The sequence below is a fragment of the Tympanuchus pallidicinctus genome, unplaced genomic scaffold, assembly GCF_026119805.1.
Source record: "Tympanuchus pallidicinctus isolate F22 unplaced genomic scaffold, pur_lepc_1.0 scaffold9, whole genome shotgun sequence".
Lineage (NCBI taxonomy): Eukaryota > Metazoa > Chordata > Aves > Galliformes > Phasianidae > Tympanuchus > Tympanuchus pallidicinctus.
In genome coordinates this window covers 14,613,518-14,636,652 of record NW_026294813.1, presented here as the reverse complement: position 1 = coordinate 14,636,652, position 23,135 = coordinate 14,613,518, and the positions used below count along the sequence as shown (strand labels likewise).

The 23,135-nt window shown below is 55.0% G+C and overlaps 1 protein-coding gene across 3 annotated transcripts; it reads left to right on the top strand.

Moving 5' to 3' along the window:
- The first annotated feature begins 1,836 nt into the window (after positions 1 to 1,836).
- LOC128074455 (avidin-like) lies at positions 1,837 to 23,005 on the top strand. Of its 3 annotated transcripts, XM_052670312.1 has the most exons (5): positions 1,837 to 1,973; positions 14,291 to 14,320; positions 22,032 to 22,212; positions 22,661 to 22,781; positions 22,870 to 23,005. In XM_052670312.1, exons 1-5 carry the CDS (start codon positions 1,851 to 1,853, stop codon positions 22,913 to 22,915), a joined length of 501 nt encoding a protein of 166 aa, XP_052526272.1. In that variant the 5' UTR covers positions 1,837 to 1,850; the 3' UTR covers positions 22,916 to 23,005. The 3 variants fall into 3 exon arrangements, with proteins under 3 accessions (XP_052526272.1, XP_052526271.1, XP_052526270.1); XM_052670311.1 differs by lacking the exons at positions 1,837 to 1,973; positions 14,291 to 14,320 and adding an exon at positions 14,071 to 14,206 and having other exon boundaries at positions 22,002 to 22,212; XM_052670310.1 differs by lacking the exons at positions 1,837 to 1,973; positions 14,291 to 14,320 and adding an exon at positions 21,787 to 21,917 and having other exon boundaries at positions 22,002 to 22,212.
- Positions 23,006 to 23,135: the final 130 nt, after the last annotated feature.

Below are 23,135 nucleotides of genomic sequence, written 5' to 3'. Positions count from 1 at the left end.
CCAAGCCAATTATTCATTGCTTGTGCTTTTCTCTCCCGCTCGGAGTCCCTCATTGGCCCCGAAGGTATAGAGCAGAAGATCACTTGAGCTCCCTCTCTTTGGAGTAAACGCCCTAAACCCCTGAATCTTTTTTCCTGGTGCGTAGGCTTGTCTGAGTGATTTTCATCACTGCCCACCTGAACTACGAGTAGCGGAAAGGAGCCAGATGACCCAACCAGCTTGGGGAGTTGCCTGGTTACATCCCTGACCGGAGCCCCAGGAAGGCAGCACACTTCCCGACGGCCCGGGTCAGGTCTGCATGTGGAACCTTCCGTTCCTCTGAGAACGGAGACACCCACCACGACCACCCTTCTTTCTTAACTATAAGAGGCAGCCTCAAGGCGGGGGGTGACCGCCTCGCCCTGGGCTCTCTCCTAGGCTGATCCTGCATCAGCTCTCCAGTCACCTCCCCTTCAACTTCCAGCATCTGCAACCTGTTCCTCAGAGGGAGTTGTGGAGGCGGGCTAGGCAGGCGGGGATGTCTCCTGTGACACCGAGTCGGGACTCTTTTCCAACCTTCCTCATCAGTGAGGTCTGTCCAACTGTGACAGGGCAGGGGTCCACCACCTGTCTGGGGTTTTGTTCCCGGGGCCCTTCCCTCTGGTAAGCCAGTGAGTCACTCCACCAGTCGATCTCCCGCTCACACTCCCTGATGGTCCTAAGTCTCTGCACCTCATCCTTGAGCTCCACCACCAGGCTGAGCAGCTCGTCCACCTGCTCACACCTCGCTAAGGTGAGGTCCCTGCCACTCTCCCCGGGCAGAAGTAGGCTCAGGCACTCCCGGCAGCCAGAGGCCTGAACAGCAACATTTCTCTGTAAGCTTTGCGTCTGGGTCGCCACAGTCTTCTTAGAATGAGCCCGCTGTCTAGAGGAGACCGTGTTTCAGCCTGTGGTCTCAGAGATTGCCAAGGAAAGCCGGCCTCCTGAGCTAGGAGGGAGCAGAGCTCACAATTGTCACCACTGGACCCAGCTCCCACACGCACAGATGTAGCGCCCTATGGGAACGTGGGCTGTGCTTGCTCGCAGAACCTCCCCTTTCTCAATGAGCAGAAGCCTTGGTTTCTCACCTGATGTGACTCCTGGTCACAGCTAGCTTCCCCCCTCTCAGGAGCTACTTAAGGCTTATTATCAAGTGCAAAGGTGTGAAGGTGCAAAGGTGAGGGCAGGTGTTTAAACCATGCCGCTTATTTTGCTATTCTACAGTGGTCCAACTGAAAAACAGCCTTGTTCTCTCCCGGGGCAGCAGTGTCTTTCCACACTGCAGCAGCCCAGATGGGTTTGCCTCTGTGCAGGCTGTTGTTTTGCTTGCATTGCTTAGCCGCTCCAAAAGGCTGCTGGCCACCAAACAGGAGTCAGTGCGGAGGTAGAGCTCTGGCCTCTTCTCATTTTCAGCAATGCCTACAGCCAATTGGGTGGCCTCCACTTCTGCACCCTGGCCCATTTCACCTTCTCTTCAGCAGTTTCTGCAAGTCGTCACATAGGACTCTAGCCAGCAGCCCTGCGTCTTCAGGGCTTGCACACAATACGACAGGAGCCCTCAGTGAGCACGGCATATTTCTTATCTCCAATACTTTATTGCACAGTGGGGACCGTTCAGCATGCGTCACCTCGTCCTCAGGTGATATTCCGAAGTTCCAGCTGGGTCTTGGGCTTCCTGACCCCATCCCTGCAAGCTTCCTAAAAGACCTGCCAGCATAATTTTGGGGTGTGCCCACAACTGGAAAATTTGGATGTGGGCTCACCCCGATTGCATAACAATGGGCAGAGTCAGAGATGGGAGCAATAAAAAGGCGAGAGAGCGTGCAGGAGGGATGAGTCCTGCCAGCAGCACACCCGGCTGTCCACCTGCTGCAGAGATGGTGCACGCAACCTCCTCCCTGCTGCTGCTGCTGCTCAGCCTGGCTCTGCTGGCTCCCGGACACTCTACCAAAAAGGTAACGGGATGGGGCTGGGAGAGGGTGCCCCTAGGTGCCCACCCCTGCCTCCTGCCCGGCACTGAGTCCTCCCCTTCATCCCAGTGCTCGCTGACCGGGAACTGGACCAACGACCTGGGCTCCAACATGACCATCGGGGCTGTGAATGACAAGGGCGAGTTCAGAGGCACCTACCTCACAGCTGTAGCAGACAAGCCAAATAAGATCATGAAGTCACCGCTGCTTGGTATCCAAAACATGACGGTCTGCCAGCCCACCTTTGGCTTCACGGTCGGATGGACTTTTATAGGTGCTTCTTTCCCAGCCTCCCTGCCTTGTCCCTGTTCCTCTGCTGCCCTTCCCTGTGACATCCCCTTTGCTCTCCTGCCCTTCCCCACGATGTCCCCTCTGGTCTCCTCCAGTTCTATGTGGTGGCCCTGATGATCTCTCCTCCTCTCTGTGATGTCCCTGACGATTTCCTACCCATACCCATGGTCTCTCCAATAATGCCCTGCCTCTCATGGCCCCAGTGCTGCTCCATCCCTGCTGTGTTCCCAGCAGCCTCATCCCTTCCCCAGAACTGTGGACTGCTGTCACCTCCTGGTCCCCAGGATCAGGGGAAGTGCTGGGGATGTCCCCAAGGGGCAGGGAGAGCTCAGATGAGTTGTCCCCAGGGCAGAGGGACCATGGCTCTGGCACTGCCCTGCCCTGTGTGGAGCTCATGACCCCACTCCCCTCATCTGCCCCTTTTCCTACAGAGACCACCAGTGTCTTCACGGGTCAGTGCTTCATAAACGAGAACGGCGAGGAGATCCTGAAGACCATATGGCTGCTGCGGTCAAATGTTACTAACATTGGCGATGACTGGACAGCCACCAGGTGAGCCCAGAGCAGAGGCACAATGTCCCAGGCAGTGACCTAGAGGCTGTGCACTTACCACCTTACATGTCCCCTCTGTCCCCCACAGGGTTGGCAACAACTACTTCACTCGCCTGCACTCAGTGAAGGAGTGAGGATGGCTCTGCGAATCCCACATCAGCAACAATGCTGGAGTGCTGACTCTGCTTGTGACATTCCTCCCAATAAAGCTTTGCCTCATGCCACGTCCCTTCAGGCTGCACTTTTGGCTCCCATATCCCCCCGTCACATCCCAATTCCTCTCCCTCACCTGTCCCCTCTGCCTATCCCACAGCCCATGGCGTGGCAGTGCCAGCAATGACACTTGCGTCACAGTGTCCCCTGCGCCACCACAGGCACTGCTCAATGCCTTTGAGACTGCACACATTTGGGAAGCGGCTGGGAAGGAAGTTTAGGAAGCCAAAAGGGAAGAGAAAGAGAAGACGGGCCGTATTGCATACCAAGTGCAGGAGTGGGGTGTGCACTGGCACACAGTGCATGTGGGTGGGCTCCAACCCCCACGGCATCCAAGGAAAGCTGTCAGGGACAGCTCTGCCAGAAGCCTGCAGAAATGGCACGCTCCTTCTGCTCCTCCGCCATGTGCCACCGATGCTACCTGCAGCCCCTGGTGCTGGCCCAGCTCTACCCCAAATCCCTTTGAGTGATCCGAAAGCAAAGCAAAGGCTGGTGCTGCCAGCAGTGCTGGGAGCAGACACCACAGTGGCTCTGGGGCCAGGAGCATGGGGCTCTGGGGCTCTGCTCAAAAAGCACTGGGCCTGGCACTTCATCATGCATCCCTTGGCAGAGCTCTGTACATCCCATGTGTTGATGTCTCACATAGTCAGCAAATCCACCACCTCGCACTGCTGTCTGTCCTAAAAAGTACACAGCCATCCCTGAGAGCATTCTAGTCATGTGCTTTCCCACCATATCCCTGTGCTGATCGCAGTGCTATCACAGCCCTACGACCATCCATGGATCTCAGACTCTTCCTGTTCATTCCCCACACTGTGTGTCACGGTACGCAGGCACTTCGGGGAAGAAAAGGGAGCACAGAATGCAGATTTCCCTTGGCAGGACTCCAGGGGCCCCATGCAGCCCCCACTGCTTATAAACAGGTCCAAGCGGGACTGCAACAGCAGGCAGAGTGCAGCTCGGCCACGGAGCACCTCCATGCTGCCTCCTGCTCGGCCTCGGCCCCACGGCCCCCAGGAAGGTGAGCACGGCCGGCGTGCTGGGAGCCACGGTGCGCTCTGACGCTGGTCCCAGTGCGAGCTGCAGGGCGGCAGGGCGTGTGCAGGAACAAGCCGGGCTCCAAAATGGCCCTTAGCCCTGGACACCGCTCAACGAGTGTCCAGGCTGCTCTCATGCTGCAAAGAGCGACCTGTGAAAAGGGGCAACAAGCAGGATTCCCGAACGCCACATTCCTAAACGGACTCAAAGGTGCGGCGTGCAAACAGCCGCACCCGGCCACTATGTCCGCAGCTGTGTTCCGGTCGGGCCCTGGAGCTCCGCCGGCCGTTCCGCTCCCCCCAGTCTCCAGCAGCCGGTGCTCGCGGATCACGAGTTCGCGCTGAACGCCGCACGGCTGTCGCTGGGACACAGCGCTGCTCGCTTCTGCCGCCAGGCGGCGCTCTGCCCTCCGCACCCAGCGGCAGCGCAATTCCCAGCACGGAACGCAATGGGCTCCCGCTGCGCGGCTGCAGGACGCGTCCGGCGGCCACATGGCGGCGGTGCCGCAACCTTCCTTCCGCAGGACGGCACCTCCGGCGTCCCCGAATTTGGCCCGGGAGGGCAGCACAGACCCGTGCTGCCAGGTGCTCTGGGCTGTGGTGGGCCGGGTAGCAGGGTCAAGCAGGTGTCGAGAAATAACGGCTGGTTGCTGAGTGAGCAAATGTTACGATTTTAGTACCTATAAATTACTTATAATCGGCATTCTCTTAATGAGCATGCATCAGTGAAACTTCACTGAAGGACTCCAACCGCTCTGGTATTTGCTTGAAAAGCAGCGCTGCCAGGCACACACAGCCCAGGAGGTCCCTGCAGTGCGTGGAAGAAAACTTTCTGGCAAAGATCGTGGAGGAGCCAGTGAGGAGAGGTATGCTGCTGGATCTTACTGCTCCAAACACCAGTGCCTCCCCAGCCAGTCCAGGAAGGACTGGATGGGGATGTGAAGGCTGGGGGAAGCCTTGGGTGCAGTGATTGTGAGACTGTGGAGTTCAGGATCTCGAATGGGAGAAATCAGGCAGTTTATGGGATTGCAATCAGGACTACAGGGAGCCGACTTTGACCTCTTCAAGGACATGCTTGGAGGCCTCCCATGGGTTGGAGCGCTGACAAGCAAGAGGGACCCGGAGAGCTGGCTGTCCTTCAAGCACCACTTCTTCCAAATTCGGGAGGAGAGCATCTCTGAGACTAAGCAATCCGGCAAAGGTGGCATGAGGCCTGCAGAGGTGAGCAAGAAGCTCACGGAAAGGCACTAATGGAAGAACAACGCCTCTGGAATGTGGGAAAAGGCTCTGGCCACTTGCAAAGAAAATAGGAATGTTGCCAGGACATGCAGGGATGCCACAAGGATGGCTGAGGCCCACTGGGAAGCAAGCCGGGTGACCTCCCAGCCATGGACAACAAGAAGGGCTTCTTTAGTATGTCAGTAGCAAAAGGAAGACTGGGAGAACGTGCGTCTGCTGCTGAATGAGGTGGGTGGCCTAGTAACGGAGGGCACCAAGAAAGCGGCGTTGCTGCACAACTTCTTTACTTCATTCTTTCCTGCAAAGACTGCCCCTTGGGAATCCCAGAGCCTGGAGACAAGAGCAGGGGCAAAGGAAGACTTCCCCTTGGCCAAGAAGGATCTGATCACAGGTCATCTAGGCTAACTCAACACAGATCCATGGGCACCAATGAGGTGCACACATGAGTGCTGAAGGAGCTGGCAGAAGTGACTGTCAAGGTGCTCTTGATCATCTTTCAAAGGTCAGGGAGAAACAGGAGAGGTGCCTGAGGACCGTTTCCTCCAGAGGCCAATGTCATTCCAGTCTTTCGAAAGGGCAGGAAGGCAAAACTGGGAAACGACAGGCCGGTCAGCCTCACCTCTGTGCCTCGAAGGTAGCGGAACAACGTGTTCTGAATGCCATCTCTAAGCAATTAGAAGAAGGTTATCGAGAACGGTCTCCATGAATTCACCAAGGGGAAATCACTTGTGACCCATCTAATTGCCTTCTAGGATGTCATCACCATCGGGGTAGTTGAGGGGAGAGCAGTGGATGTTGTGTGCCTCAACTTCAGCAAGGCGATTCACACTGTCCCCATAACATCGCGGTGGGCAAGTTTAGGAGGTGTGGGACAGGTGAGAGGACGGTGAGGGCCTTTCCACTGAGAACTGTCTGACTGGCAGAGCTGTCTAATGAGAGGGATGTCACTAGAGGAGTTCCTCAGGGCTTGGTTCTGTGCCTCGTTCAGCATCTTCTCCAGTGACCTGGATGACTGGTTAGTATGTGCCCTGAGCAAATCTTTCGACGACATGAAGCTGGGAGAAGCAGCTGGCATACCAGAAGGCTGTGCTGCCATTCAGCAAGACCTGTGCACACTAGAGAGCAGGGTGGAGAGGAAGCTGCTGATATTTAACAGCGGCAAGTGTAGAGTCTTGCAGTGCGTGGGGAATAACCGCACACATCAGTACAGGTTGGGGGCTGTCCTGCTTGAGAAGAACTCGACAGAGAAGGACCTGTGGGTCCTGGAGGCCAAGCCGTGGGCCTTGAGCCAGCAGTGCGCCTTCGGACCGAGGAAGTCAATGGCATCCTGAGGCTTATTAAAAAGAACGTGGCCAGCAGGTCGAGGGAGGTGATCCTTCCTCTCTCCTCTGCCCCGGCGAGGCCACGTCTGGAATACCAAGTCAAGTTCTGGGCTTCCCAGTTCAAGAAAGACTGAGAACTACTGCAGAGAGTCCAGCAGAGGGCCTTAGAGATAATGAGGGGCCTGAAGCATCTCCTGTAGGAGGCACGGTTGGGAGGCCTGGGGCCGTGTAGTGTGGAGAAGGCTGAGGGGAATCTTATCAATGCCTACAAATACGTAGTGTGGCAGTCAAGTGGATAGGGCCAGGCTTTTTCCGCATTGTCCAGGGACAGACCAAGGTTCAGTGGTCGCAAACTGGAACACAGAAAGTTCCATCAGAACATGAGCAAATCCTTCTTCACTTCAGGGCTGACACAGCGCTGAAACAGGCTGCGCAGAGAGGATGTGGACTGTCATTCTCTGGAGATATTCAGAATTCCACTGACACCTGGCGAATATCTCTCATGCTCTGACCTACCTCCTCTGCCCCTCACCACCGAGTCCACACTCCTGTCCTGCGCTCCTGACCCCGCTCACCACTCACATATCATGTCTGTGGTCAGCAATGCTCCTGTTCTCAATGCGCAGTCATTGCTTCAGCTCTGTCTCCATCACAGCCTGCGGAAAGCTGGGGTTATTCGTGCAGCATCCCTGCAGTGTCCCTCCCCAGATGTTTCCCAAAACCCACCTGTTCAGTCAACGCTCGTGGATCCACCTGCCAGCCGAGCTGCTCCTGCCCAATCAAACATGCTATGGATCGTAGAAGAAGATGAAGTCCCTGCAGTGCACCTGAAAAACATGCCGGGCAGGACAGCCTGGGTTATTCCTGCCACCAGTGGGGCTGCTTTTGCTCAAGGCATTGAGTGCACGTGGTGGGTAATGTGGAAGGATGGAACATCCTGTGTGTGCCTCAAGGGGACTTGATGTTGGGTGAGAACAGCCAATGCTTTGAGCGGTGTGACGCTAATTGCTATATAATATAGCTTGGCCCTCATTACTGGGGTTGCTATTTGCCTTGTTGATGGTTTTACAGCAATTTTATTCTTCCAGTTCTTTATCTCTGAAAGTGGTTTTTCTCTAACGTGTGGCAGCCAAAAAGCAAAGATGTGAATGAGGCGTGACTGTGAACGGAGGGACATTTCCTTCCGGTAGGGGAGATCTTATGTAAGTCTGGTAAGAAGGCACGGTCATTTTTTTGAGTTGAAAGCCCCCTCCCCCTGTGGTACTGCTGCGGCCTCTGAAATGCCCCAGTCTGTGTAGCAGCTTAGATTCCTACAGTTGGGATCAGGTTTGCAATCGGAGCTCAGAAGTGAGGCTGAAGGGAAAGACAGACCACTGCTGCCTTTTCTCCCTTACAAGAAAGGGAGTGCTTCCTGGTACATGGGTCACCATGAGGCCATAGGCTGATGGCCACAGAAATAAAACACACTTGTTTCAGGGAACTACATTGAACCTATGAGAAAACGCACTGCAAACCGAGTTACATCCGCCTCCCTGGTCCAATGTTATGGAAGGAAAGTGTGAAAATTCACAATGATAGGGATTGTAGAGCCCCAGGACAACTCTGACATTCATCGGCATGAAAATATGACACCCAAGATATTCAGGGATTTTTTCTTGTTCTGTAAACAATATTGTTTCCTCCAAGAAAATCCAGTCTGCTATTCTACAATAAACCCGCACGCCAGCCCTGAGCAAAAGGAGCCCATGTGCAGGTGGGCTTTGCGCCCTTCGCAGCCTCCTGCAGTGCAGGGGGTCCTGGGGTGTGAGCCCTCACCTGCACTGCAGGACTTCATCTCCTTCTGCAGCACGTAAGACATTTGATTGGGCAGGACCAGCTCGGCTGGCAGATGGATCCACAAGCGTTGACTAAGCGAGTGGGTTTTGCTAAGCGTGTATGCTAATGTATGAGTGTCCCAGCACCCATTGCTCTCTGGGTAGTCTTTAACAGTCCATCAAATCATTCCCAGAGGCTGTACATGATAAGGGATGTGTGGATGCCATGCTTTCTGGCCCAGGTGTTCATGATGTTGTTTTGAAAATGATTCATTATCTGATTCAGTTCTTTCTCGGGTGCCATGTTGCCACAAGACTTGCTTTTCAAGACCCAGGATGGTGCTTTGGGCAGTGGCACGGAGCACAGGATGCATTACCAGCCATCCCATCATTGCTCCCACCACTGTAAGCACGTGGTGCCTGCCATGACAGGCTTCTGGAAATGTGATAAAATCCAGCTGCCAGACCTCCCCATACGTAGATCTCAGCCATCATCCACCGTGCAAAAGAGGCTTTATGCACTTGACTTCCATAATTGCCACACGTCATTCACATTCACAGAAAGCCTGAGGAACAGTGTCCATGGATGAGTCCACCCCTCGATCCCACGCCCATCTGTATGTTGCATCTCTTCCTAGGTGGCCTGACATGTCAGGAGCCCACTGAGCTACAAGGAGTTCAGCCTTTGTTCACCAGTCCAGACCTACCTGAAACCCTTGAATTCTGGAGGCCCGATCCATCTGCTAGTTATCATAGGATCAAAGAATCACAAGGTTGGAAACGACCTATAAGATCATCTAGTCCAACTTCTCCTCATCACCATTGCCACCACAAGCACTAAACCACATCACGCAGCTCTTCATCCAGACGCCTCTTGAGCACTGCCAGGGACGGCGACTCCACCACCTCCCTGGGCAGCCATTGCAGTGCCTGACCACTCTCTGAGAGAAAAAGTTCTTCTTTATGTCCAACCTGAACCTCCTCTGATACAACTTGCGGCCATTTCCTTGGGTCCTGCTCGTTGCCTGGGAGAAGAGGCCAGATCCCTCTTCATCACAGCCTCCCTTCAGGAAGTTGTAGAATGCAATGAGGTCTCCCCTGAGCCTCCTCTTCTCCAGACTGAACAATCCCAGCTCCCTCAGCCGCTCCTCATAAGGTTTGTGCTCCAGACCCCTCACCAGTTTTGTTTCCAGTTTCTCTGGACACGTTCCAGGACCTCAACATCTTTCCTGCAGTGAGGAGCCCCAAACTGAACACAGCACTCGAGGTGCGGCCTCACCAGAGCTGAGTAGAGGGGGATGATCACCTCCCTGCTCCTGCTGGCCACACCATTTCTAATGCAGGCCAGGATGCTGTTGGCCCTCTTGGCCACCTGGGCACACTGTCGGCTCATGTTCAGCCGAGCATCAACCAACACCCCCAGGTCCCTTTCCTCTTCACACTCATCCAGCCACTCATCCCCAAGCCTGTAACGCTGCATGGGGTTGTTGTGCCCAAAGTGCAGGACCCGACACTTGGCCTTGTTGAACCTCATCCCATTCACCTCAGCCCAGCGGTTCAGCCTGTCTAAATCCCTCTGAAGGGCCTCTCTACCCTCATGCAGATCGGCACCACCTCCCAGCTTGGTGTCATCTACAAACTTACCGAGGGTGCACTCAATCCCCTCATCTAGGTCATCAATCGAGATAATAAACAAGACGGGCCCCAGTACCGAGCCCTGGGGGACACCGCTCGAAACGGGTCGCCAGCTGGGCTTAACTCCATTCACCACGACCCGCTGGGCACGGCCCTCTAGCCAGTTCTTTACCCAAAGAAGTGTCTACCTGTCCAGGCCACGGGCAGCCAGTTTCCCCAGAAGAAGCCTGCAAGGGACCGTGTCAAAGGCTTTGCTGAAGTCTAGATAGCCTACATCAACAGCCTTTCCCTCATCTACCAGACTGGTCACCCAGTCATAGAAGGAGATGAGGTTGGTTGCGCACGACCTGCCTTTCACGAACCCATGCTGGATGGGCCTGATCCCCTGGACACCACACACATGCCGACAGGCCTGTAGTTCCCCGGATCCTCCTTATGGCCCTTCTTGAAGATAGGAGTCACACCAGCAAGCCTCCAATCCTCTGGGACCTCACCACTTAACCAGGAGTGCTGATAGATGGCCGAGAGCGGCTCAGCAATCACCCCGCCAGTTCCTCAGCATCCGAGGGTGCAGCCCATCCGGTCCCGTGGACTTGTGACTCTCCAGATGGAGGAGGAGCTCTCTGACTGTCTCCACCGGAATTGCTGGGGGCATATTCTGAGCAGCGTCCCAGACTTCCAGATCAGGGCATAAAATGCCCAGAGGATAACTGGTCTGGCTATTAAAGGCAGATGTAAAGAAGGAGTTGAGGATCTCAGCCCTCTCATCCTCAGTGACCACATTCCCTGCTGCATCAAGTATAGGATGAGAATTATCTTTGGTTCTTCTTTTGCTGTTAATACATTTATAAAAGGATTTTTTAATTGTCTTTTACTGCAGAGGCCAACCTGAGTTCAAGTTGGGCTTTCGCCTTCCTCACTTCTTCCCTGCATACCTTAGATACTTCTTTGTAATCTCCCCAACTAGTCTGTCCCTTCTTCCAGAGGATGTAGACTCTCTTTTTCTCCCTGAGTCTCAACAATAGTTCCTGGCTCATCCACACCGGTCGTCTTCCCCTGCGGCTCGCCTTACGGCACTCAGCACAGCCTGTTCTTGTGCCTTTAAGATTCTGGCCTTGAGGAGCGTCCAGGCTTCCTGGACCACGAGTCCCTTGAGAAGCGACTCCCAAGGGACCCGCGCTACAAGCGCCCTGAACAGGTCAAAGTCTGCTTTCTGGAAGTTCAAGAAGGTAGTTTTGCTGGTCACTCTTTTGACATCCCCAAGAATGGAGTATTCTACAATTCTGTGGTCACTCTGCTCAAGACGGTCCCCAACCTTCACCTCTCCCACCAGTCCTTCTCTGTTAGCGAAGGTCCAGCAGGGCACTGCCCCTGGTAGGCTCTCCTACCAGTTGCGTAAGGAAGCAATCTTCCACAGTCTAGAAACCTCCTGGACTGCTTCCTCTGCACTATATTATATTTCCAACATATATCCGGGAAGTTGAAGTCTTCCATCAGAACAAGGGCTGGCGATCGCGTGACTTCTGCGAGCTGCTCATAGAATGCCTCATCCAACTGTTCGTCCTGATTAGGCGGTCTATAACAGACCCCCACCAAGATGCCGCCCCACAGGCCTTCCCCCTGGTCCTTACCCATAAACACTCCACTCTATCATTCCCAGCCCCAAGCTCTTCTACCTGGAACAGTCTTTAATATAAAGGGCCACACCACCACCCTTCTTTCCTCATCTATCCCTTCTGAAGAGCTTGTAGCCATCCATCTCAGCACTCCAGTCATGGCAGTAGTCCCACCATGTTTCGGAAATAGCAACAAGGTCATAATTGGCCTGACTCACAACCATTTCCAACTCTTCCTGCTTGTTGCTCGTGCTGCGTGCATTGGTATAGACACATTTCAGACGAGTCATCTGCCTCACTCCCTGCTCAAGCATCATTCCCCTAGGCTCATCTCTTGAGAGGCCTGTTTTGTCCCCTTCCCCCTTCATAGCTAGTTTAAAGCTCTTTCAATAAGCCCCGCTAGTTCCTTCGCTAGTAATCCATGCCCCCTTTGAGATAGGTGGGTTCCACAGGCCAACAGCAGGCCAGGGGCCGAGTAAACTGCCCATGATCAAAGAACCCAAAGTTGCTGGCTCGACACCAGCCTCCAAGCCAATTATTCATTGCTTGTGCTTTTCTCTCCCGCTCGGAGTCCCTCATTGGCCCCGAAGGTATAGAGCAGAAGATCACTTGAGCTCCCTCTCTTTGGAGTAAACGCCCTAAACCCCTGAATCTTTTTTCCTGGTGCGTAGGCTTGTCTGAGTGATTTTCATCACTGCCCACCTGAACTACGAGTAGCGGAAAGGAGCCAGATGACCCAACCAGCTTGGGGAGTTGCCTGGTTACATCCCTGACCGGAGCCCCAGGAAGGCAGCACACTTCCCGACGGCCCGGGTCAGGTCTGCATGTGGAACCTTCCGTTCCTCTGAGAACGGAGACACCCACCACGACCACCCTTCTTTCTTAACTATAAGAGGCAGCCTCAAGGCGGGGGGTGACCGCCTCGCCCTGGGCTCTCTCCTAGGCTGATCCTGCATCAGCTCTCCAGTCACCTCCCCTTCAACTTCCAGCATCTGCAACCTGTTCCTCAGAGGGAGTTGTGGAGGCGGGCTAGGCAGGCGGGGATGTCTCCTGTGACACCGAGTCGGGACTCTTTTCCAACCTTCCTCATCAGTGAGGTCTGTCCAACTGTGACAGGGCAGGGGTCCACCACCTGTCTGGGGTTTTGTTCCCGGGGCCCTTCCCTCTGGTAAGCCAGTGAGTCACTCCACCAGTCGATCTCCCGCTCACACTCCCTGATGGTCCTAAGTCTCTGCACCTCATCCTTGAGCTCCACCACCAGGCTGAGCAGCTCGTCCACCTGCTCACACCTCGCTAAGGTGAGGTCCCTGCCACTCTCCCCGGGCAGAAGTAGGCTCAGGCACTCCCGGCAGCCAGAGGCCTGAACAGCAACATTTCTCTGTAAGCTTTGCGTCTGGGTCGCCACAGTCTTCTTAGAATGAGCCCGCTGTCTAGAGGAGACCGTGTTTCAGCCTGTGGTCTCAGAGATTGCCAAGGAAAGCCGGCCTCCTGAGCTAGGAGGGAGCAGAGCTCACAATTGTCACCACTGGACCCAGCTCCCACACGCACAGATGTAGCGCCCTATGGGAACGTGGGCTGTGCTTGCTCGCAGAACCTCCCCTTTCTCAATGAGCAGAAGCCTTGGTTTCTCACCTGATGTGACTCCTGGTCACAGCTAGCTTCCCCCCTCTCAGGAGCTACTTAAGGCTTATTATCAAGTGCAAAGGTGTGAAGGTGCAAAGGTGAGGGCAGGTGTTTAAACCATGCCGCTTATTTTGCTATTCTACAGTGGTCCAACTGAAAAACAGCCTTGTTCTCTCCCGGGGCAGCAGTGTCTTTCCACACTGCAGCAGCCCAGATGGGTTTGCCTCTGTGCAGGCTGTTGTTTTGCTTGCATTGCTTAGCCGCTCCAAAAGGCTGCTGGCCACCAAACAGGAGTCAGTGCGGAGGTAGAGCTCTGGCCTCTTCTCATTTTCAGCAATGCCTACAGCCAATTGGGTGGCCTCCACTTCTGCACCCTGGCCCATTTCACCTTCTCTTCAGCAGTTTCTGCAAGACGTCACATAGGACTCTAGCCAGCAGCCCTGCGTCTTCAGGGCTTGCACACAATACGACAGGAGCCCTCAGTGAGCACGGCATATTTCTTATCTCCAATACTTTATTGCACAGTGGGGACCGTTCAGCATGCGTCACCTCGTCCTCAGGTGATATTCCGAAGTTCCAGCTGGGTCTTGGGCTTCCTGACCCCATCCCTGCAAGCTTCCTAAAAGACCTGCCAGCATAATTTTGGGGTGTGCCCACAACTGGAAAATTTGGATGTGGGCTCACCCCGATTGCATAACAATGGGCAGAGTCAGAGATGGGAGCAATAAAAAGGCGAGAGAGCGTGCAGGAGGGATGAGTCCTGCCAGCAGCACACCCGGCTGTCCACCTGCTGCAGAGATGGTGCACGCAACCTCCTCCCTGCTGCTGCTGCTGCTCAGCCTGGCTCTGCTGGCTCCCGGACACTCTACCAAAAAGGTAACGGGATGGGGCTGGGAGAGGGTGCCCCTAGGTGCCCACCCCTGCCTCCTGCCCGGCACTGAGTCCTCCCCTTCATCCCAGTGCTCGCTGACCGGGAACTGGACCAACGACCTGGGCTCCAACATGACCATCGGGGCTGTGAATGACAAGGGCGAGTTCAGAGGCACCTACCTCACAGCTGTAGCAGACAAGCCAAATAAGATCACGAAGTCACCGCTGCTTGGTATCCAAAACATGACGGTCTGCCAGCCCACCTTTGGCTTCACGGTCGGATGGACTTTTATAGGTGCTTCTTTCCCAGCCTCCCTGCCTTGTCCCTGTTCCTCTGCTGCCCTTCCCTGTGACATCCCCTTTGCTCTCCTGCCCTTCCCCACGATGTCCCCTCTGGTCTCCTCCAGTTCTATGTGGTGGCCCTGATGATCTCTCCTCCTCTCTGTGATGTCCCTGACGATTTCCTACCCATACCCATGGTCTCTCCAATAATGCCCTGCCTCTCATGGCCCCAGTGCTGCTCCATCCCTGCTGTGTTCCCAGCAGCCTCATCCCTTCCCCCAGAACTGTGGACTGCTGTCACCTCCTGGTCCCCAGGATCAGGGGAAGTGCTGGGGATGTCCCCAAGGGGCAGGGAGAGCTCAGATGAGTTGTCCCCAGGGCAGAGGGACCATGGCTCTGGCACTGCCCTGCCCTGTGTGGAGCTCATGACCCCACTCCCCTCATCTGCCCCTTTTCCTACAGAGACCACCAGTGTCTTCACGGGTCAGTGCTTCATAAACGAGAACGGCGAGGAGATCCTGAAGACCATATGGCTGCTGCGGTCAAATGTTACTAACATTGGCGATGACTGGACAGCCACCAGGTGAGCCCAGAGCAGAGGCACAATGTCCCAGGCAGTGACCTAGAGGCTGTGCACTTACCACCTTACATGTCCCCTCTGTCCCCCACAGGGTTGGCAACAACAACTTCACTCGCCTGCACTCAGTGAAGGAGTGAGGATGGCTCTGCGAATCCCACATCAGCAACAATGCTGGAGTGCTGACTCTGCTTGTGACATTCCTCCCAATAAAGCTTTGCCTCATGCCACGTCCCTTCAGGCTGCACTTTTGGCTCCCATATCCCCCCGTCACATCCCAATTCCTCTCCCTCACCTGTCCCCTCTGCCTATCCCACAGCCCATGGCGTGGCAGTGCCAGCAATGACACTTGCGTCACAGTGTCCCCTGCGCCACCACAGGCACTGCTCAATGCCTTTGAGACTGCACACATTTGGGAAGCGGCTGGGAAGGAAGTTTAGGAAGCCAAAAGGGAAGAGAAAGAGAAGACGGGCCGTATTGCATACCAAGTGCAGGAGTGGGGTGTGCACTGGCACACAGTGCATGTGGGTGGGCTCCAACCCCCACGGCATCCAAGGAAAGCTGTCAGGGACAGCTCTGCCAGAAGCCTGCAGAAATGGCACGCTCCTTCTGCTCCTCCGCCATGTGCCACCGATGCTACCTGCAGCCCCTGGTGCTGGCCCAGCTCTACCCCAAATCCCTTTGAGTGATCCGAAAGCAAAGCAAAGGCTGGTGCTGCCAGCAGTGCTGGGAGCAGACACCACAGTGGCTCTGGGGCCAGGAGCATGGGGCTCTGGGGCTCTGCTCAAAAAGCACTGGGCCTGGCACTTCATCATGCATCCCTTGGCAGAGCTCTGTACATTCCATGTGTTGATGTCTCACATAGTCAGCAAATCCACCACCTCGCACTGCTGTCTGTCCTAAAAAGTACACAGCCATCCCTGAGAGCATTCTAGTCATGTGCTTTCCCACCATATCCCTGTGCTGATCGCAGTGCTATCACAGCCCTACGACCATCCATGGATCTCAGACTCTTCCTGTTCATTCCCCACACTGTGTGTCACGGTACGCAGGCACTTCGGGGAAGAAAAGGGAGCACAGAATGCAGATTTCCCTTGGCAGGACTCCAGGGGCCCCATGCAGCCCCCACTGCTTATAAACAGGTCCAAGCGGGACTGCAACAGCAGGCAGAGTGCAGCTCGGCCACGGAGCACCTCCATGCTGCCTCCTGCTCGGCCTCGGCCCCACGGCCCCCAGGAAGGTGAGCACGGCCGGCGTGCTGGGAGCCACGGTGCGCTCTGACGCTGGTCCCAGTGCGAGCTGCAGGGCGGCAGGGCGTGTGCAGGAACAAGCCGGGCTCCAAAATGGCCCTTAGCCCTGGACACCGCTCAACGAGTGTCCAGGCTGCTCTCATGCTGCAAAGAGCGACCTGTGAAAAGGGGCAACAAGCAGGATTCCCGAACGCCACATTCCTAAACGGACTCAAAGGTGCGGCGTGCAAACAGCCGCACCCGGCCACTATGTCCGCAGCTGTGTTCCGGTCGGGCCCTGGAGCTCCGCCGGCCGTTCCGCTCCCCCCAGTCTCCAGCAGCCGGTGCTCGCGGATCACGAGTTCGCGCTGAACGCCGCACGGCTGTCGCTGGGACACAGCGCTGCTCGCTTCTGCCGCCAGGCGGCGCTCTGCCCTCCGCACCCAGCGGCAGCGCAATTCCCAGCACGGAACGCAATGGGCTCCCGCTGCGCGGCTGCAGGACGCGTCCGGCGGCCACATGGCGGCGGTGCCGCAACCTTCCTTCCGCAGGACGGCACCTCCGGCGTCCCCGAATTTGGCCCGGGAGGGCAGCACAGACCCGTGCTGCCAGGTGCTCTGGGCTGTGGTGGGCCGGGTAGCAGGGTTTGGGCCACTGCTTACTTGTGGTCTTAATAGTCATCCAGCAGTCCATCCATATCTTTGATCTTCACAGAATCACAGAATGGCTTTGGGTTGGAAGGAGCCTCAGAGCCCACCGAGCCCCAACCCCTGCCACGAGCTGGTTGCCCCCAGCAGCTCTGGTTCCCCAGGGCCCCATCCAGCCGGTCCTTGAGCACCTCCAGGGATGGGGCACCACAGCTCTGGGAGCAGTGCCAGCACCTCACCGCCCTCTGAATTTCCCTTTAACATCTAACCTATATCTCCACTCTTAGTTTAATGTCATTTCTCCTTGCCCTATCGGTTTTACACCAAATAAAAAAACAGTGCTCTGCCTGTTAGCTCCCTTCAATTACTCAAAGGCTGCAATGAGGTATCCCTGTAGCCTTTCTTTTCATGTTCTCCCAGTCTTTCTTTTGCTGTTTACATGCTAAAGAAGTCCTTGCTGTCCTTGACCCTCCTCACTCAATTTGATTCCCAGGGAGCCTTAGCCTTCCTTGTGGCATTCCTGTATCCCCTGTCCTGACAAAGTCCAGCAGTGTGCCCTGCGGCCCAGGCAGCCGGCCGGATCCTGGGCTGCACCCGAAGCAGCGCGGCCAGCGGGGCGAGGGAGGGGATCCTGCCCCTCTGCTCTGCGCTGTGACACCGCACCTGGAGCGCCGCGTCCACAGCTGGAGTGCTCAGCACAGCAGAGACGGGGGCCTGCTGGAGAGCGTCCAGAGGAGGGCCGCACGAATGGTCAGGATGGAGCAGCTCCCTGTGAGGACGGGCTGAGAGCTGGGGCTGTGCAGCCTGGGCAAGAGGAGGCTGAGCGAGAGCTGAGGGCGGCCTGTCTGTGTCTACAGGGGGGATGTAAGAATGACAGGGATAGACTCTTCAGCAGGCTGTTGCATCATGTTCAGCTTCTGACATGTTCCCACACTAGATCACTATCTTTAAATTGGAATGAGATGGATTTGAAGAGTGGACAATTTGATGGGTATGGAATTGGTTGAATGGTTGCAGCCAGAGGGTTTTGGTCAATGGCTCAATGTCCAGTGGAGGCCAGGGACTGGAGGTGTCCCCAGGGATCCATCTTGTGGCTGACATTCTTCAACATTTTTATCAATCACATCACTGGGATTGAATTCACCTCAGCAGGTTTGCTGTACAGGTTTGCTGAGCTGTACAGCAGTATGGCAGAAGGAAAGGATGCCATTCAGAGGACCTGGACACACTCAAAAAGTGGGCCAACATGAAACAAATGAGGTTGAGTAAGTACTGAGTTCAGATTTAGGCCATTTCTACAAGAAAGACATCGAGGCCATGGAGCAGGTACAGAGAAGGGCAACAAAGCTGTGAGGGGTCTGGAGCACAGGGCTTATGAGGAGCAGCTGCAGGGGCTGGGATTATTCCGTGTGGAGAAGAGGAGGCTCAGGGGAGACCTCACTGCTCTCCGTAACTACCTGAAGGGAGTTGCAGCGAGCTGGGGGTCGGGCTCTTCTCTCATGAAACTGGTGATAGGACTGGAGGGAATGGCTTCAGTTGTACTGGGGAGATTCATGCTGGACATCAGGAAATACTTTTCTGAAAGAGTGGTCAGGCACTGGAACAAGCTGCCCCAACCCTGGAGGTGTTCAAGGAACGTTTAAACATTGTGTTGAGGGACATGGTTTAGTGAGAACTGTTGGTGACAGATGGATGGTTGGACTGGATGATCTTGTAGGTCTTTTCCAGCCTTGCTATCCTATGATTCTCTGATCCTGTAAGTGCAAGGTGTTGCACCTGGGTCAGTGCAATCTCAGGTGTGTGCACAGACTGGGAAAAGAACTCCTTTAGAGCAGCCCTGCAGAGAAGGACTTGACATGAATGATTTAACATGGCCCAGTCCCCCTCTGTTCTGCTCTCATGAGCCCCACCTGCAGTACTATGTAAAGGTCTGGACCCTCAGCACAGGAGGGATGTGGAGCTGCTGGGGCTGGTCCAGACGAGGACCACAGAGATGTTCAGAAGGCTGGATCACCCCTCCCGCAAAGAAAGGCTGAGTGAGTTGGGCTTGTTCAGTCTGGAGAAGAGGACCTCTTACTGCATCCTTCCAGTACCTGCAAGGAACCTTCCAGGCAGGAACCTCCTGCCTGAAGGTTCCTTGTGTGACTTTTACACAGTCTGATAGTGATAGGATAAGGAGGAAGCTCTAAACTAAAAGGGGAGATTTAGGTTAGATGTCAGGAGAAGATTGCTCACTAAGAGAGCAGTGAGGCCGTGGCACAGACTTTCCAGAGCAGCTGTGGTGCCCCATCCCTGGAGGTGCTCAAGGCCGGGTTGGATGGGGCCCTTAGCAGCCTGAGCTGGTGGGGGCAAACAGCCCATGCAGGGGTTGGGGCTGGGTGGGCTTCGACGTCCCTTCCAACGTAAGCCATTCTGTGATTCCATGAAATGACACTAGGCTGCTTGGGAGGTTTCCACAGCTGGCTCCACGACTGGTTAATCAGCAGTAAGGCTGATTAATGGAGTAAGGGCTGGACTCCCTGCTTAGTTGTCACTGTTATTCCAAGCCCACATCTCATGTGATGGCTGCACTTACCTGGTTTCAGGGAGGTGCCCTTCAGCCCTCACCTGTCAACACCTTGCTGCCTCCACGTGGACACTGCAGTGGGACATCCCAGCCAGGGCCCTGCATTCACACTGGAAGCACAGTGCAGTGCAGCTTCCCACAGCCACAGGTGCCATGGCTCGAGTTCAGCTGTGGGTCCAGAGTGTGTGGGTGGTGGCACAGTGCTGGCCACCCTGGGGACACTGTGCCCATGTCACGCTGCTGCCTGCATCCCTGCCACCTGTGCCCATTGTCCCCCCTTGTAGGACTGAAGAATGGGTGCCAGGACAGGGGTGTCTGCTCCTTGCCAAGGAACAAGCCGTTCACCCTCGTTGGCCATCACCACAATAACCACATCCTGATCCAAACAGGCAAAGAACAAAAACAGCTGTGAAAGCCGTCACGCTTTCTTAGAGGCTGCTTTTATTACTGTGACCTACTGGCATCGCTCTTTAAGCTTATACAATGAGCTGCCTACATGCTTTCATTCAAAGGCTGGGAAATGTGGTGGTACTGTGTTGTTGGACAATTCCACAATTTTCTTTTCTTACTTTTCAAGCACTTCAGTTAAAATTGTATCTTAAAGAGTCGGCTTTTGGAAAGGTTCATATGGACACGTCTGTAGGCTGAGGTGGTTTTGGTTACTTTGGGCAACCGAAGAGAAGTCATTTTCTCCACTGTTTGTGGAGAAATGATTCCCAGGGCTGACTCAGCCACGGGGCTCCTCCTGGCTCCCGCTTTGCTTAACACCCTTATCTGAGACTTGCCAACAAATCCACCTTCAAGATACGAGATGCACCACTGGGCTCGGTAATGCTTGTGGGTTCCTTCCAACTTAGGATATTCTGTGATTCTGTGACTCTAAAGGTCAATGGTAATGGCAGCGTTGTAGTTTCTGTTCTGCTGGATGAAGCCCGTCTATGTGTAAACGAGCTGTACCTGAGCAGCCAAAGTGAACTCAGCAGCCTTGTGGGAAAGGGAAACTTAATGTGCAGCCAATTCCCAGAAAAAGGCAAAGTAAACACTGGGGCAGGAATTTCCTACAGAAGAGCAGCCAGGAAGGGCCAGCCAGGCACGGCTGCTGTCACAGAGTGGGGAGTGAGCAGCAGGAGCACAGGGGCTGGGAAATCCATCAGGAAATGAGCCATAGGATGTGGCCCCTCATGGAAGTGCAGTGTTGGTGGGTCTGCAGGTGGTGGTAACAAGTTGACACTGACTGATGGTAACAAGTGGCACTGAGATGGCACTGGGGTAGCTGTGCAGTGCAGTGCTCAGCATTCTGGGCAGGGATCAGTTCTGTAATCGGAGCTCAGAAGTGAATCTAAAGGGAAAGAGAAACTGACCACAGCAGCCAATTTTCTGTTTCCTTTACAAGAAATAGGGAGTGCTTTCTGACATGCAGATCACCATGAGGTTACAGTGTGATGAACACAGAAGTAAAACTCTTATTTTAACAGACCCCTGGAATGTTGCGAAGGAGCATATGAGAAAAAACAGTGAAAAGCAAGTTACATCAGCCTCCCTGGCCAGCAAAAAATGTTACAGAAGGGGAAGCATGAAAATACACAAGAAAAGCAACTGTTAGACCCCAGGACAATTGTGATATTCGTTGGCAGTAAAATATGACATCCAAGATATTAATGGAATGTTTGTTTTTCCATAAACAATATTGTTTCCTCCAACAAAAGCCAATTTGATAAAACAACAGTGAACCTGCACACCAGCTCTGAGCAAAAAGAGCCCAGGAGCAGGCGGGATGCGGCTGGGCTTTGTGCTCTTGGCTGCCTTCTGCAGTGCACTGGGGTCCTGGGGCAGGTCTGAGCCATCGGGTCTGCAGCAGGAACCCTAAGCCCAGCCGCACGTAGGACTGAGCTGTAGGGAACACATGCTGTGTGCCTGCAGACCCTTCCAGTCTGGTCCCAAAGCAGTATGCATGATTGAGCAAGGAGAGCAAGAATGGGATGGGGCCTGGGTGCTGCCATTCCCAGATGGGCGTTAATGATGTCAGACACCTTGTCCATGGCTGTGCTGTGGTCAACAGACAGCAGACGATTGACCAGTGAAAAAGGGATTTTCCCCAGCTGAGCACCCTGCTGGCAGCTTCCTTGAAGGGTCCTGCACAAACATGAGTCGTAAGCAAGGAGGGTCAGTTTCAGCACACTATTTTGGGAATGTTTGCAACCAGGAACGGTAAATGTGGGCTCACCCCGATTGCATAACACTGGGCAGAGTCAGAGATGGGAGCAATAAAAAGGCGAGAGAGCGTGCAGGAGGGATGAGTCCTGCCAGCAGCACACCCGGCTGTCCACCTGCTGCAGAGATGGTGCACGCAACCTCCTCCCTGCTGCTGCTGCTGCTCAGCCTGGCTCTGCTGGCTCCCGGACACTCTACCAAAAAGGTAACGGGATGGGGCTGGGAGAGGGTGCCCCTAGGTGCCCACCCCTGCCTCCTGCCCAGCACTGAGTCCTCCCCTTCATCCCAGTGCTCGCTGACCGGAAAATGGATCAACGACCTGGGCTCCAACATGACCATCGGGGCTGTGAACCACAGGGGCGAATTCACAGGCACCTACTACACAGCTGTAACAGCCACATCAAATGCCATCAAACTGTCACCACTGCACGGGACCCAAAACAACATCAACAAGAAGACACAGCCCACCTTTGGCTTCACTGTCAATTGGAAGTTTTCAGGTACTTCTCCCTCAGCCTCCCTGCCTTGTCCCTGTTCCTCTGCTGCCCTTCCCTGTGACATCCCCTTTGCTCTCCTGCCCTTCCCCACGATGTCCCCTCTGGTCTCCTCCAGTTCTATATGGTGGCCCTGATGATCTCTCCTCCTCTCTGTGATGTCCCTGACGATTTCCTACCCATACCCATGGTCTCTCCAATAATGCCCTGCCTCTCATGGCCCCAGTGCTGCTCCATCCCTGCTGTGTTCCCAGCAGCCTCATCCCTTCCCCAGAACTGTGGACTGCTGTCACCTCCTGGTCCCCAGGATCAGGGGAAGTGCTGGGGATGTCCCCAAGGGGCAGGGAGAGCTCAGATGAGTTGTCCCCAGGGCAGAGGGACCATGGCTCTGGCACTGCCCTGCCCTGTGTGGAGCTCATGACCCCACTCCCCTCATCTGCCCCTTTTCCCACAGATTCCACCACTGTCTTCACGGGTCAGTGCTTCATAGACAGGGATGGCAAGGAGGTCCTGAAGACCATGTGGCTGCTGCGGTCAAGCGTTGATGACATTGGCGATGACTGGAAAGCCACCAGGTGAGCCCAGAGCAGAGGCACAATGTCCCAGGCAGTGACCTAGAGGCTGTGCACTTACCACCTTACATCTCTCCTCTGTTCCCCACAGGGTTGGCAACAACTACTTCACTCGCCTGCACTCAGTGAAGGAGTGAGGATGGCTCTGCGAATCCCACGTCAGCAACAATGCTGGAGTGCTTACTCTGCTTGTGACATTCCTCCCAATAAAGCTTTACATCAGACACCCTCCGGCTCTTGCAACGTCCCTTTGGTCTGCACTTCTGGCTCCCATATGCCCCCGTCACATCCCAGTTCCTCTCCCCCCACCTGTCCCACAGCCCATGGCGTGGCAGTGCCAGCAATGACACTTGCGTC

What these genes read in the sequence shown, in the direction of transcription:
- LOC128074455 (XM_052670312.1), top strand. Translation starts at nt 1,851, where the DNA reads ATGAGTCCTGCCAGCAGCACACCCGGCTGTCCACCTGCTGCAGAGATG. An exon ending in CCGGACACTCTACCAAAAAG is followed by an intron (nt 1,974 to 14,290) that starts GTAACGGGATGG and finishes CCTTCATCCCAG; the next exon opens with TGCTCGCTGACCGGGAACTG. An exon ending in TGTCAATTGGAAGTTTTCAG is followed by an intron (nt 22,213 to 22,660) that starts GTACTTCTCCCT and finishes CTTTTCCCACAG; the next exon opens with ATTCCACCACTGTCTTCACG.